The sequence below is a fragment of the Gallinula chloropus genome (assembly GCF_964237585.1).
Source record: "Gallinula chloropus genome assembly, chromosome: 2".
Lineage (NCBI taxonomy): Eukaryota > Metazoa > Chordata > Aves > Gruiformes > Rallidae > Gallinula > Gallinula chloropus.
Genome location: NC_140086.1, coordinates 56,179,621 through 56,194,819, shown reverse-complemented (window position 1 = coordinate 56,194,819; position 15,199 = coordinate 56,179,621). Strand labels below are relative to the sequence as shown.

Sequence of the window (15,199 nt, the reverse complement as noted above, 5' to 3'; positions counted from 1 at the left end):
TACCCCAAGTGTTTAATAGAGCAGTTTTCAGTCACTGAGTTCTGCAGGCTACAGAAATCTTCCTGTAGTTGTATTTCAGGAAATCTAACGTGGTTAGTGTCGACCATATGTTCTTCAGGTTAGGTGTGTGCATACCATAGCTTTCCATTTTAAATTGATGCCACAAAAGCTAGAAGAGTATGGAGTTAGTGTAGTTTTGTAAGTCTGTCAAAGACCTTGAACATAGCAACTATTCAATAGGTTTTGCTATTCCTACTCTGCGTTCTTTGCTGCTAGTTTTGCAAGAAGATCTCATGCACCCAAAAGTTAGTCTGTATTTTCCATTTCTCATAGGTTGGTTTAATGAGAAGCAGTAAGTCTGCTTACAAATCTTAGCAAGATACAGTTAATACACAGAGCAGGTTTTGCCCTCAGCTGTGGACTTCCTAAGAAATTACTTTCTGAAGGTTCTCCAAGCCCAGTAGCTGATTAATATGGGTGAGAGTCTCTTGACAATGAAAATGTGTGCTAAATACAGGAGCCTAAGTGTCACTGGCAATGTGCATTGGTGTTGTTCCTGAATGTATCTGTGAACAGTTGTTTCTCTCTTTCCTCCTTCTCCAAGGCATGGAGCATCACATATCACAGCTGGTTGACTTTTGTGTTACTGATCTGGTCTTGCACATTATGGATGATTCGGGACAGAAGGAAATACGCCATGATCAGTTCACCATTCATGGTTTTCTATGGAAATTTACTGCTAACATTGCAGTATATATGGAGCATTGAGCTCAAGAATGATGAGCTTCCTCAAGTATCCGGTTTTTTAGAGAGAAAGGAACCTGGGGAGTTGGCATCAAAGGTAGGTGTTACAAACAGCTGAGATTTATTTATGAAAACACGAAACATATTGTGATAAAAAATGTGGACCTCTTGTCATGACTTGAAGAGTGATTTCTCAGCATTCACTGTAACTACGTTCAGTAACAGTTCTATGATAAAGGATAAGTCATGAAAAAATACTGTTCAGAAGATTGCTTCTTGCTGGTTAAGCTAATACCAAAACAAATATTTCAGGCATCTTTATAGATTTTCATGGTAAATCTGCAAAAAATTCTTAGTGGATTGAAATTCCACTCTTGTTTGGTTTTATAAACTGAATACAAAAGTAGATGTGATTTGATTTGTTGGATTAATAGCCATGGGATGTTAGGTCTGTCTCTGAATATGGTGGCAGCTGGAACTGTGGCATCATTGCAATTACCAGTTCTACCCACTCCCTTAGGATCTGGCACAAGCAGCAGCACATAGCTGTGACTGAGTTTTAATTCTTTATCCTTACACCTGAAGCAATGTGAATGGGAATCTGTTTCAGGTCAGAAACAAGAGTTTGTTGTCCTCAGTGCATGCTAAATTTTTTTCTTTAATGTCTTGAAAGCACTACAAAATGCATTTTGTTTGACAGTTTTGCTTCCTGTGGAGGGAATGAACATAAATAGGAAGTTGTTTCCTAGAGCACCCAAGAGGGATGTCTCAGAGAGTGCATCTAGTTGGCACTGGTCCCTTTGCACTAAGTGAATCACTTCCCTTGTGATTTCTAATTACCATTTAAGGTGACTCTGTAAGTGATTTTCCTTGTTGGCAGTGCCCTTGAGCAACCATGTCTGGGTCTTAAATGCATTTGAAAATTAGTGACTGCTGTATTATTTCTCTCATAAAGGTAGGGCTAGTTGAGTAAGAGAGCTAAAGCTCAAGGGCTTCTGCAAGACTAATTCTACAGTTTCTCTCAAAGGCTTTGTAAATCTTGAAAGGGTTTTAACTGTCTCAATAAGTCAGCCCCTTTGACATTATTTCTTATTAGCTGTATTCATCAAACGTCTAAAACTACCCAATGTCAGGAAAGGAAATTGTTGTGTATGATGTGTATGATTATTTGGCTGCACTCATAAAACTAGTAGGAGATGTCTAGTGGGGTTTCGTAGGATGAAAATAATGTATTCAGTAAGTTTCACAGAATCACAGAATTATTGAGGCCAAAAGATATTTCTGCAGGTCATCAGGTCCAATTTCCCTACTCAAGTTGATTGCCCAGGATCATGCCCAGAAGATCTTTTGAATATCCTCAAGAACAGAGACTCCACAACCTCCCTGGGCAACACCTCCAGGGAGGCCTGTTCCATTATATAACAGCCCTTTCATTAAAGAATTTTTTTCTAATATCCAACCTAAACTTCCCCTGCTGCAACTTTAGGCCGCTTCCCCTTGTCCTGTCTCTAGCTACCAGGAAGAGGAGACTGACCCCCACAGCACTACAACCACTCAGTACAACCACTTTTATGTAGTTGTAAAAAGCAGTGAGGTCTCCCTTCAGTCTTCTTTTCTCCAGACTAAACAATCCCAGGTCCCTGAGCCGCTCCTGTAAGATTTGCCTTCTAAACCATTCGCCATCCTTGTATCCCTTCTCTGAACACGCTCAAGCATCTCGACGTCCTTCTTGTAGTGAGGGGCCCAAAACTGAACACAGTACTTAAGGTGCAGCCTCACCAGTGCTGAGTATAGGGGAAGGGCCATACTGTTCCTGACGCAAGCCAGGATGCCATTGTCCTTCTTGGCCACCTGGGCACACTGTTGTCTCCTATTCAGCCAGCTGTAGATCAACATGCCTAGGTCTTTCTCCTCCAGACAGTTCTCAAGCCACTCCTCTCCAAGCCTGTAGCTTTTCATGGGGTTTTTGTGACCCACATGTGGGACTTGGCACTTGACCTTGTTGAACCTCATGCAATTGGCCTCAGCCTGTTGATCCAGCCTGTCCTGGTCCCTCTGTAGAGCCTCGCTGCCCTCAGGCAGATCAACACTCTCACTAATAGAATGGTCTGGGTTGGAAGGGACCCCAAGGATCATAGAGCTCCAACCCCCCAGCCACAGGCAGGGACACCAACCTCCAGGCCTGGATCTACACAAGGCTGCCCAGGGCCCCATCCAACCTGGCCTTGAACACCTCCAGGGACGGGGACTCCACTACCTCTCTGGGCAGCCTGTTCCAGCACCTCACCACTCTTTCTGTAAAAAACTTCCCCCTAATATCTAATCTAAACCTTCCCTCCTTTAGCTTTAGTCCATTCCCCCTTGTCCTGCCATTATCTGCTCTTTTAAAAAGCCAAATCCCCTCCTGCCTATAAGCTCCCTTCAGGTACTGGAAGGCTGCAATGAGGTCCCCCCGCAGCCTTCTCTTCTCCAGCCTGAACAAGCCCAGCTCCCTCAGCCTCTCTAATCTTAGTATCATCTGCAAATATCTGCAAATTGACTGAGGGCACGCTCCTTCGCCCATGTTTTTTTTTTTTTTTTTTTTTTTTGAGCTCCAGCCAAAGCTCTCTGTTCAGCCAGGCTGGTCGTCTTCCCTGCCAAATCATTTTTCAGCACATGGGGACAGCCTGTGCTTCTGCCTCTAAGATTTCCTTTTTGAAGAGTATCCAGCTTTCCTGGACACTTTTGCCCTTCAGGACTGCTTCCCAAGGGACTCTGCAAACCAGGTCCCTAAACAGGCCAAAGTCTGTCTGACAGAAGTCCAAGGTGGCAGTTATACTAACTACCCTCCTTACTTCTCCAAGAATCGAAAACTCTATCATTTCGTGATCCCTGTGCCCAAGACAGCCTCCAAATGTCACACCCCCCACAAGACCTTCTCTGGTCACAAACAGCAGGTCCATCATGTCAGGAAGCTGTCTTCCACACACTCCAGGTACCTCCAGGACTGTTCCCTCGCTACTGTGTTGTATTTCCAGCAGACATCTGGGAATTTGAAGTCCCCCATGAGTACAAGGGGAAGCGAACATGAGACTTCATGCAGCTGCTCATGGAATATTTTATCTATCTCCTCATCCTGGTTGGGTGGCCTATAAAAAACTTTCACCATTATATCTGTCCTGTTGGCCTTGCAGCCAAATGCTTGAGGTGGCCCCACATAAGCCTCGTTTTGTTGATTTTGTGTTTCCTTTCACTCACATCACCCCAAGTGCCCTTTGCTTGTCAGACCTGTCCATCACTCCCTCTCAAGTCTGCTAGTAGACTCATAGAACGTGTTAGGTTGGAAGGCACCTTTAAAGGTCATCTAGTCCAACCCCCCTGAAGTAAGCAGGGACATCTTCACTAGACCAGGTTGCTCAGAGCCTGTCTCTCCCTGTTATTCCTACTTTAAAGCACTGTGAATAAAGGTTGAATTTAAATAAAGATTGGATACTGTATTCTGCAAAATGGGATGATAGGGAGAAAGGTATTGAAATTCGTTCTGTGTAATTTTCTGCACACTAGTGTGTGTTTCCTGGTCTGAAAAGGAAATAAAATGGATACTGTAAAAGGTGGGCTAAAGCATTTCTTTGATCTGCAGCCCTTCAGGACTTTTCTTAGAGCCAGCTCTGGCTCTGGAAAGGCCAAAGAGAACAAGGTGTAAATGCAGCAGGGAGACAGATCTAATCACTGCAGAACAAATCCATGGTTTACAATATCCATGGTGGGGCAAAAGCCAGAGCTCCAGGAGGTATCTGGAGAAGCTGTGACTGTTTGCACAGTCTGACAGTCTTCTGCGGCTCAGCATTAGCCAGAGTCAATGAAAACAGCTGTCTCTAGCCTGGGATTTCTCCATCCCCCTATGAAGTACTTGCAAGTTAGATGAAAACCAGGAGAGTTCTTTACATTGTACTACCGGCCCATCGTTCTATTGTATGCAAAATACTTGGCTCTCACATGTTTCCTATTTGAGATTTTATTCTTCTAGTTTAAGAAGTAGTGAAATAATCCTTGTTCCGCACCACTGAAATCAGTGGAAACTTTGCAGAACATAAACATCAAATCAAGTGTGAGATGACTAGACATCACACTGTTTTCTGAATGTTGTCCATTTCTCAGTTCTGCAAGCTGATGAATTTAGCTTTTTTGCAAAATACAGACATGCAGTCTTCACTAAGCAGATTTATTTAGTTCTGAGGTATCCTGCTGTTATGGAACTATAATTTCTTAAAGCTCTTCAAAGAATTAAGAGCCATCTTAAATCTTGTAACTGCTCCAAGTGCAAGGCATATTCATTTGACTGTGTCTTTTGTAACAAAGACATACAAAGAGGGTCTTTTTTTTTTTTATTTTTAAACTACTTGTGTTTAAGCACCCCAAGTACCAAAACTCCTGAATCAAAAGACTTGGGATGTATACCAAACCCTAATAGTTACAATACACTCACCTACCGGTGCTTCTGCCCTGCAAAAAGGGAAAAATGAGTAACAATGGACAGATGGAAATTATACCCATCAATACATAGTGAGGAGATCCATAAACAGCGGACAGTAGAACTGTTTAAGTAAATATCATTAAGAAAATATGCAGAGTGTAAAGCTATTGTTCAGTAGAAAAGTGCAAATGAAATAAAATTGGTTTTAATGCAGGACATTTCCTAAATGACTTAACTTCCACAAAGATGCACTTTGTCACTGGTGTCATCACTGCTGTTTTCTGATGGACAGAGAAAACTAAGGCATGAAAATTTATGAAAAAATATGGCTGTATTAGCAGATATAGGTTATACAATTAGTCTTTTGTTTTTGTTTTGATTTTTGTTTGCAGATTCTTTTCACAATTACTTTCTGGCTACTGCTTAGGCAACACCTCACTGAACAAAAAGCACTTCAACTAAAAGAAGCTACTTTATCTGAGGTCAAAGTTGGAAGTGAAGAAAATGAAGAAAAAGGTAAAGCCACATCCAATTTAGTCCTTCAGTTATTATAAAGGTTCCAGTTACTGTATTTCTGTGATACTGAAACCATTTAGCAAGATTCCTGTTATTAACTAAGGAAGATGATACAAAATCTATGTGCAACTATCTCTCAGGATGTAAAAATAAAGCCTCTTTGAACTTCAGAAACTCTAATAAAATAGGAACTGAAAACAAAAAGTGAGATAATTGAAATGATTCATTTGAGAAACATCATGGAACTTCCAATTAATCACTTTACTCCTGTGTCACAAACAGCAGATTAATTGCCCTAGGAGTTTAGCCACAGGAGAAGAATTTACATAGGAACAATCAGTTGCTACATTCTTGGAAGTTGTGTTCGCACATCAGCACTTACCCAAACCCAGAAGTTAGACTACTGATTTTAATGGAATATAAGCACACATGTTTTCAGTGCAGGGGCTCGTGCTCTCAGAAGCATACTGGAGCACAAAGCTTACTGCTACAGCTTCAGCTCATCTACCAGCTTGGTGGCCTGTTCTCTCTTTTGCTACTGGGCATGTGTTCCCCGAAACCTTTCTTGCCCTTTTCTCTATGGATGCTGATCTGGACAAGTTAAACTCACTGAAATGGTAGAAAGCCAGCCTGGAAGCAGTGATGTAGCTTCCCTTTTGAGACATTACAATCTTTGTCTCAGTAAGCTGTCTGGTCAGAGCTGGACACTGCAAGGATTTGCAAGGAAAGAGGCTGAGAAGAGAGATGATGAGTGGGACAAAAGGAGTGGGTTAACCTTTTGATGGCGAAGTCTCTATATAGTTCTTAACATGAAGAAAAGCACTACAGCTATGTGCTATCAGTTTGACAAGCACTGTTATTTGGAAACTTGCTTATGAGTACATGCTATTGGGAGGACACTCACCCTGCCCTCCACAAGCCTCATAAGGTTAATAACTAAGGAATCCTGTCCTCTTCTTAGAGCAAAACCAGCTTATCTTTTTTGCAGTGACTCAGGCACGGCAGAGGGAGCTGGAAAAGTGGTGATTTCTTTAAAAATATCAACGCTACAGCACCATTTATTTTTTTTAACCTTGTTTGGTTTTATCTTAACATTTCCTCTTCCTTGTGGTTTTCAGAGGTAACCACAGTATTCTTTGAAGGGCAAAACTCAAGATGAGAGTTTAAACTGTAAACACAAGATGGGGGGGAGGTGTTCTGCTGGTTTCTTTGTTTTCCAGTTTAAAAGGTTTCTTGCCTGGGAGTATAGGTATTGCCATTAAAAGTGTTTTAACTGTTATCCATTATACAACTTTTAGGCTCTTAATTTTCTGCTACAGCTGCCTGCATTTCAGAAAAATGAAGATGGGTGTCTGGGAAGGATGTGTAGCTGTATGGCTCCAGGAGCAAGTTGAAGGTTTTATGAAGTTAAAACTTTTTTGCTTGCTCTGGAAGCATGTATGATTCAGAAATACAGTCCTCTCTGAATGTTGTGGTTTGTTTTTTGTTATGTGCAGAGATCTTCCTTTCCACTCATTTTCATTCTTACTAAAAGTTGTCAAAACAGAGATCAAATGTGACTCTATTTGCAGAAGAGGAGTTGCAAGAGGGAGAAGTGGCAGAAGAACAGGAGGAGGAGAAAGAGAAAGAGAAGGAGAAGGAGGAGGAGGAGGAGGAAGAGGATGATGAGGATGAACAGGATATTATGAAAGTCCTGGGGAAGCTGGTGATGGCTATGTTCATCAAATATTGGATTTATGTCTGTGGTGGCATGTTCTTCTTTGTCAGCTTTGAGGGTAGAATTGTCATGTACAAAATCATCTATATGGTTCTGTTCCTCTTCTGTGTGGCCCTCTATCAGGTGAGAACTGTGCAAAGTTTCATCCTTGAATATGATGATTGCCTAGTGGTGATGTAACTGTGTGACTGAAGCTGTCCCTGGCCGTTATATCTATGGCCATGTCCCAACAGTCAGTCTTACACAAAAATCTGTACTTGGGTGCATGTGTTATCAGAAGTAAAAATTTTGTCTCAAAGAACTGTGGCTTCATTTGTGTAACCAATGTTTATACTTCAGGCCAGCTGGGAAAATCACTAGACTTCATCTTTGCCAGTGCAGTGTCGTCTGTATTTTTGTCAGTGTCTTTGCCTTCAGCTTGTTTCAATATCTGTAGTGTGTGATTTTCAGGTGCACTATGAATGGTGGAGAAAGATTTTGAAATACTTTTGGATGTCAGTGGTTGTTTACACCATGTTGGTACTTATCTTCATCTACACGTACCAGTTTGAGTCATTCCCTGGTTTGTGGAAGAACATGACGGGCTTGGATGAAAACAAGTAAGTGTTTTCATTCAATTTACTTTTTAGGTTGGGCTTTTGAGTTTGGTGTGGTGCAGTGCTCTGAGAGCACTCTTCCTTCTTTTGAGGGGAAAAACATCATGAGATCATGCCCAGGTGTAGCTGACTTTAAGCACTTAGCTCTGAAGCCATAGATTTATTGGTGTTACAGTAGAGATTGGCGCTAATATGAGAGGGTTCAAAGAGTTGTATTTTCTCCCAATGGCTTCCAAGACCTTGGTGCCACTCCGGTTCACAGTACAGTGCCAATACTCCTCTATACCTTGTTGACCATAGAAGTAAGGTCTGGGGAGGGATTAAGGGTAGATTTGCAGAACATCTGGAGTTGACAGAGGTGGACCTGCCCTCCTGCTAATGAGGAGAGCTGATTTTCTTCCTCCTCATGAAGTATTGGGCATTTCTTGACAGGAGTTTACTTGGGAAAATAAATGCAATGAGTGGATCTCCAGTTCAGGACTTTCAGAGACAGCTCTTCTAGTTCAAGTGATCTCTGGCAGGGTTGGTTCATTTAGATCTGTACATTTATGGTATCTCTCCATGTTGCTGAGTCCAAATGCAAGATATTTGCGTGGTGAAACTAGCTGTCTTAGTTTTTCTGTGTTGAAGAACTAAATCCACATAAAAAGTACCAGCCCCTTAATTCCTATTGCAAATGATTAGTAATAATGTCTTATGGCAAGGAAAAGATTTTTATGGGAAAAGGTGACTTAGTGGCTCACTTTGTTTTTTCCAGATTAGCCGACCTTGGCTTAAAACAGTTTTCTGTGGCTGAGCTGTTCACGCGCATCTTTATCCCCACATCCTTCCTACTGGCGTGTATCTTACACCTTCACTATTTCCATGACCGATTTCTCCAGCTCACTGATTTAAAAGCTGTAACCAGCAAACAGGACAACACTATCTACAGGTAAAGAAGCAATTTAAATGGAGCTATTCATTGTCTGTATGTAAATGCTGGTTTTGACAGTCTTGTAATGCTCACTTTTCATTACATGTCCTTTGCCTTTGCTATGACTACTGGATTTGAAAAGAAGGGAGTAAAAAATAATCAACATCCCTTAGTACACAGCACCCTGCTGAACAAACTGCAATCAAATTATCTGTCTTCCCCCACTTTCCCCTACATGTTTTTCATTTTGGGGTACATTTTCAAAGTTACTGATACTATTTATTTACTCATTTTATTGTCTTTGACCTTTAATGGGTGTGAAATGCTTGATTGCTATGTGTGCCTGTCAATAATAGAAAATATTCTTTTAATTTGGGTCACTTCTGTTTTGCAATGTCCATTTTGAGGGCCAAATGAATATTGGGAGATATTTGGCAAATACCACATGCGCATCAGACAATTGGCCCTTTTTGGCAAGTTGAACTTCAGAAATGGAAAAATCCCAAACCGGTGGTTGCTCTTTAATGTACAAACCCTTGGCTGTGGTATATCTTTGAGATATTTTAGCGATCTCATCCAGAAGTTTATTAACATTTTTTCATGATTCTGGGACTTCACTTTTCCTGTGTTTAATTCATCCATATTCTCCTGCATAAAAAATTATCTGACCTAGGATTCTACTCCAGGAGTGTAAGAAAGCAAAATGGTTTCATAGTACATAGTGTTTTATTATTCAATGGACATTTACTCTAATTGTTTGAAGAAACCAACCCATTTAGACACTATTTTTAGAGTGTTTACCTGTCCAATGATACGTGTAACTGCACTGCACTTCTGTGAATGGGGACTAGCTGCATAACATCATGTACACCCCAGTGCGTTGTGGAATAATGAGAGTTTGTCTTAACAGAAAATCCTGCTGAGGACTTGACAGGTTTAAAAAAGCCTTTCAGATATTTTTCATACATTTGATATAACACAAAGCAACTTTACAATGTGTAAGCACAAGTATGTTTGTGTTCCCTATTGACAGTGCATGTGAATCAGCTCTACTTTTCTAGAATTTCTGGTTTCTGTATTTCAGTAAGTTGCCAAAACCAGAACAGATCAAATGATAACATTCCTTAACAAAACTTTGCTGTGCTTTTATAACTCACTTTTAAATGACTAGCTTTTAAATTACTTCTTAAGCTAACTCTTACACGACTATTTGCATAATACTTTTTCCTTTTGCTTTTCTTGAATTTCTAAATCTGATGCTACATTCAAGGGCTCTTTGAAATAGCCTGTGAGCAAATGTTCTTTGACCGTAGCAGGGTTTTGGTGTGGCAGCAGATGCACCTTAACATCTCTGAACTGGGCAGCCAGACCCTGAAGCCAGAGCCCAGACAAGTGCCTGAGCTGAAACAGGGGTTGTTCCTGGGCTGAGCCATTTGGGGGAATGCACCACACATTGCAGTAATGGTGCACACTCTTTTGTAACCCAAACACTTTGCACATGTGCTGAGTAACATAGAAACTCAATCCTTTTAATAGCAAACTTGTTAAAACAACCACAGTGGGTGAGAGCTAATCATGAAAGTAATAGGGAAAGCAGACCCAGTTCTGCTGTGCATGATCATGGTATTACGTTTGTGTCTAACTGAAGAGTCCTGTTAAAATTACTCTGACAGCTGCCAACAGAGGGAACAGGGACTGGTAGGTACACTGGGACTTGGCAGAGTGAGGCATTTCTCACTATTAACAAAGGCCAATATTACATCTGCAAGAGAAAGAAAAAAGCCTCTGATTAGGTCTTCCCATTCACATTTCCTTGCTGCACCATGAATTATGGTAAAGTGGAGATAAAGGCTGGGAGGAAGATAATTTCTATGCTATGATGCACTATTATAATCACCTTCAAATAAAGAAAAGAAAAGCAGCAAAGTATTTTTAAAAATAATCAGAATCTTCTGTTACTTAGTTGAGATAAAGCAGTAGAAGCTCCTCTCACATTTTGGGGGCTATTAAAAGATCCTGCAGTTCTAACTGGCATTGCATATGGTCTAAATGTCTAAGTATTGCATTTAGAAGCTTTCAGATTGTGCTTTGTTATGACAATGTGTCTCTCTTGGTAGAGAGGAAAGCGTATTCATTCCTATTTAATGGTTTCCTTTTTTCTCTCTCTAATTCATTTCCCATTTTCATCTCATACATTCTTGTGCTTTCATCTCCCACCTCGTAGCCATGCCAAAGTCAATGGCCGTGTTTATCTAATAATTAATAGGTGGGTACTTCAATTCTTCCTTTGCTTTAAAACAAATATACCTTAACTTTTATTGTTACTTCTCAATTGCCTTAAGACAATGTTCTTGCTGCACAGTCCTGTGAAGTAAGCAGGGAGAGAATGTTGTTCAGGTATTACAGTCTTCTACAGCTAGTGAAGCAGTTAATTCATCTCTCCTTCATATGCATATGTTGTGAGTTCATTTTCCAGCTGGGAATTCTTCTCTTAAACTTTGCCCATGCCTCAATACAGGAATAATTGGTGCTATTTGTAATTGGCTGCAGACAACAGACTTGGTTGAGGAGGCTCGTTTATCTACCCTTTGTTTGTGCATGGAAAGATGCATGCTTGCATGTGCACACATACACAGAGACACACAGACAGACAGCCCTGTCTTCCTCACAAGCACGTAAGAAAGAGAATTTAAGGACCAAGGCAAATATGCAGTATGTGTTATGAGTTTGTACAGACTGAGATGTCCTGATTGAGAGCTATGCAGTAGACTAAACCCCCTGCATGCTAAAGATGTTTCTTCATAGCCTGACTTCGGTGCTGCAGGATCCAAACTACAAAAACCCATATTGCGATTGTCATCATCCTTTTATATGTGGCATCTTCAAAACAATTCCATAAACTAGATTTCGTTCAAAATGTTTGGCTGGAGTAAATGTGGTCTTCTGTTTAATCAGTTCTGAGATTAGGACTTCTGTGTTTGTTGCAGCTGCTGAATATAGACAGAAAAGCCAGGAAAAATCCCCTGTTTAGATATTTGTGATTACCTGCACTAACAAGGAGTTAATTTATGTTCACACTCCTTCTTCAAATGTCATCATGTAGTTTAGGCCAGGGTTTTTAAAAGCTCACCAGAGCTATACCTGGTGTATAGGAAGCCCACATGTCAGGGAGCAGTGAGGGCAGACAGGTTGGCAAGGGCAGGGGAGGGAGCTGAAGGGCACAGCCAGGAGGCAAGGCTGGGCTTTCTCCCACGGGGAATCAAGGATGGGAACCAGCAACTGAGGGTGAGGATCATATTTGGAGATGGTAACAAGGATCAGCTACAGCCTGAGGACTCCCCAGCAAGTCCATGGAGATGATCCAGATCAGGGTTGAAGGCACAGAGTCAGTCTGTGTCAGGCAGGCATGAGAGAGAGCAGGTGCAGGCACAGTTGTGATGCAACTGCAATGTGGGACAAGAGCCTCAGCAAAAAAGCAGCTTTCCAAAGGGAGAATAGAGACCTCCTGAACTGAGGCTTGGCCACACATCCCAGCATGTACCAGCCAACTGGCCTTGGGTGCAGTCAGCAAAAAAACCCTGTGAAGGCAAGGAAAGCACTCAGCATCTTGCCAATAAAGGTATGGCACTATGTGCTCAGTTTGAGTCTTGCATGCTGAGCAAATTGTTACTAATCTTCTGCTCCAGCAAACTACAAATAGATTAAAGCATTAGGAGTCCAGCAAGGACCTGGGGCACATGCCTGATCTTAGTGCCTGTGAAATTGCTGTGGTGCCTAAAGCTAGATCTACAAGTATACTTCCCATTATTGAATTTAATGAACTTGAGGGTAAGAAATGCTCTCAATTAAAAGCTTTAGTGGATGTACTTTCAAGACTTACTGTCTGCATTGTTAGTTCATTCTCTTCCAAAATATCAGATGCAGTCCTATTGTGTTATTGATGATAATTCCCTGCCAGTATGTGCTTTTCAAATTGAAGTTACACCTGACTAGGTGTGAAGCCTGTATGGGTACCTTGTCTTAGATGTTCTGAACTACCACAGTTTTTATATCCTAATACCTCAGTGATGTCTATTACATAATACTATGTGACCTTGCAGTGAAAAAATAATTTAAAAAATAAGGGGAACAGTGACCCTAGCAAGGAACGAGGAAGTTTGAGAATGATGACTAACTTTTTCAATAGTGGGCAGGGCTTTTAATCAGGTCTTGGATGTCTTAAGCTCATGATCCTCTGCTCTACCCTATTGATGTCAGTAGAACTAAGCACTGACATACTGAAAACTGAGCTGATAACTGGCTTTATCAGGCATATATTGCATGAACCTGCCTTTATAACCCCATCACCTTCTGGATCTTCTGGATATGAATGGGAGTTATAGGAATAAGTGAAAGTTTAGTCCAATCCTGCAAAATCCTGTAGGGTTACTGTGTTTCTGTCCAGTTTACACTGAGGTAAGTCATTAAGTCCTTGATTTACACCAGTGTGAATATAGATTTTTCCATTATAGACGTCAGTTGGGAAGACACCTCTTTGAAATAAATGCCATTGCATGAAGGCAAAGCCCATCTGAGTACATGGATACTTTCCTTTCATGGGACACTTCTTTTTAAATGGGCTCTGGTGATTTATATTAACAGGGGATATCCCTCACATTTGAATTGAACTGAAAATTCATTCTCTCTTCTTTATATGTGACCTCCCTGTTGGTACATTATTAGAGTTTTGGATAGATAAGCAAAGTTAGAGTCTATCATCTTAGGGAACATTCTTGTTTAGTCATTTTACAGAGATTTGAATATCCTTTCACTATGTATGCTAACTTAAGTATGGAAATAAAGTATATTGGACAGAAAAACTTATTTTCAGTAAACAAAGCAACTGAACAAATATATTGGTGAGTGTAAGAGATTTTCAGATTATTGGTCACTCAGGTTTCTAGCCTAATTGACAATGAGGGATTGTAGCAATACTTCTCATGAATGTATTCAGTGATATTCTGCTCTTTGGTAATTGCTCTGATATTACTACTTCAGGACTGTTTAGTGAAGTTGCTGTAGCTATTCCATCATTTGAGCCATCAAAGTGTCCATCTTGAAGAAACTGTAATTCATAAATATTGTCTAAATGATAATATGCCAGAAATTTTGCATCGTGAAAGATAAAGCCCTGAGGTACAGTAGCATATTAGTTTGTTTTGTGGGTTTTCTGCAACTATTGGAGGTGAGTCCCAACAGCACAGCTTGAGGGCATAGGGAAGAAAATATCTGAAGCCATAAAAGAATATATCTTTTCTCAATAAAGAAAATATATATGTCAAATTAATCTCATAAAAATTGGCTCAGTGACAATAGAGAAACACAATTTCCGCCTATCTCAATTTTGGTAGTTTGAAAATTGCTAATGGATGTGAGATAGTTTTAAATTTAAGCAAAATTCTCTGTGAGATGCAGGAGAGAGAGAGAGAATGAATGGCAGTATTGAAGGCAGGCGTAATAAAGGATGCTGAAGCGTCAGCCATGGAATTTTTGCTTTCATTTGTTCCCCAGCCTATCACTGGATAGTACTTACAAATTCCTTGGCTTCCCAGCTGCACCTTTCAATTGGAAGAAGGTGGAAATGCATTTAAAGTAATGAGTCAGTGACTTGTGATGATTCAGCGGCGTTACTGACAGCATGGTACAGCATTGACCATGATTAGCACTGGTGTAAATAGGTTGACCCCTTTCCATCTGTGCTGCAGTTCCATGTTTCTTTATAGAAGCACCCTGTGAATGTCATGATGGCATGCTCTTGGCATCAGACGGCTTCTGCAGATGGAGTAGGAGAATGCTTTATGACTTGTGACGTAGCATGACATAGTTGTCAGTGTCCTTCTTCTGTAACCCCTCTGTTCTCATCTCCCTTTTTCTTTCTGTTCCAATTACTTTGAGCAGCCTCAAGAAAAAAATACCAAACCACCAAAATGAGTAAGTCCCCTATGAAGTCATGAAATGTTTCCTCTTAAACAATGTCATTTCATGCTTCTATATCTTAAACTCTGACCATTTTCTCCAGTGGGGAAAATGTCAAGTTTAAGTGACAATACCACTCATTACTAACTAACCATTAGTATCTGAGTGAGAAGTAGTTACTAATACATTCCAACTCAATTTGCAGTGTGTGCTTGGAGAAAGTACCAGAATCATTAACTTTTCCACTTCTAAGGCATTTTCCATGAACGGTTTATTCTTTTCTAATTATACATCTTGAAAGAGAA

The 15,199-nt window shown here is 40.6% G+C and overlaps 1 protein-coding gene across 1 annotated transcript in view; it reads left to right on the top strand.

Moving 5' to 3' along the window:
* Positions 1-15,199, top strand: part of PIEZO2 (piezo type mechanosensitive ion channel component 2) — a gene marked incomplete at both ends in the record, with an annotated part of 304,315 nt that overhangs the window by 216,732 nt on the left and 72,384 nt on the right. The window contains 6 exons of the mRNA XM_084260620.1: positions 605-841; positions 5,590-5,713; positions 7,285-7,553; positions 7,881-8,029; positions 8,784-8,957; positions 11,164-11,205. Coding sequence (XP_084116746.1) covers positions 605-841; positions 5,590-5,713; positions 7,285-7,553; positions 7,881-8,029; positions 8,784-8,957; positions 11,164-11,205 — 995 coding nt within the window. The remainder of the gene's footprint in view (positions 1-604; positions 842-5,589; positions 5,714-7,284; positions 7,554-7,880; positions 8,030-8,783; positions 8,958-11,163; positions 11,206-15,199) is intronic.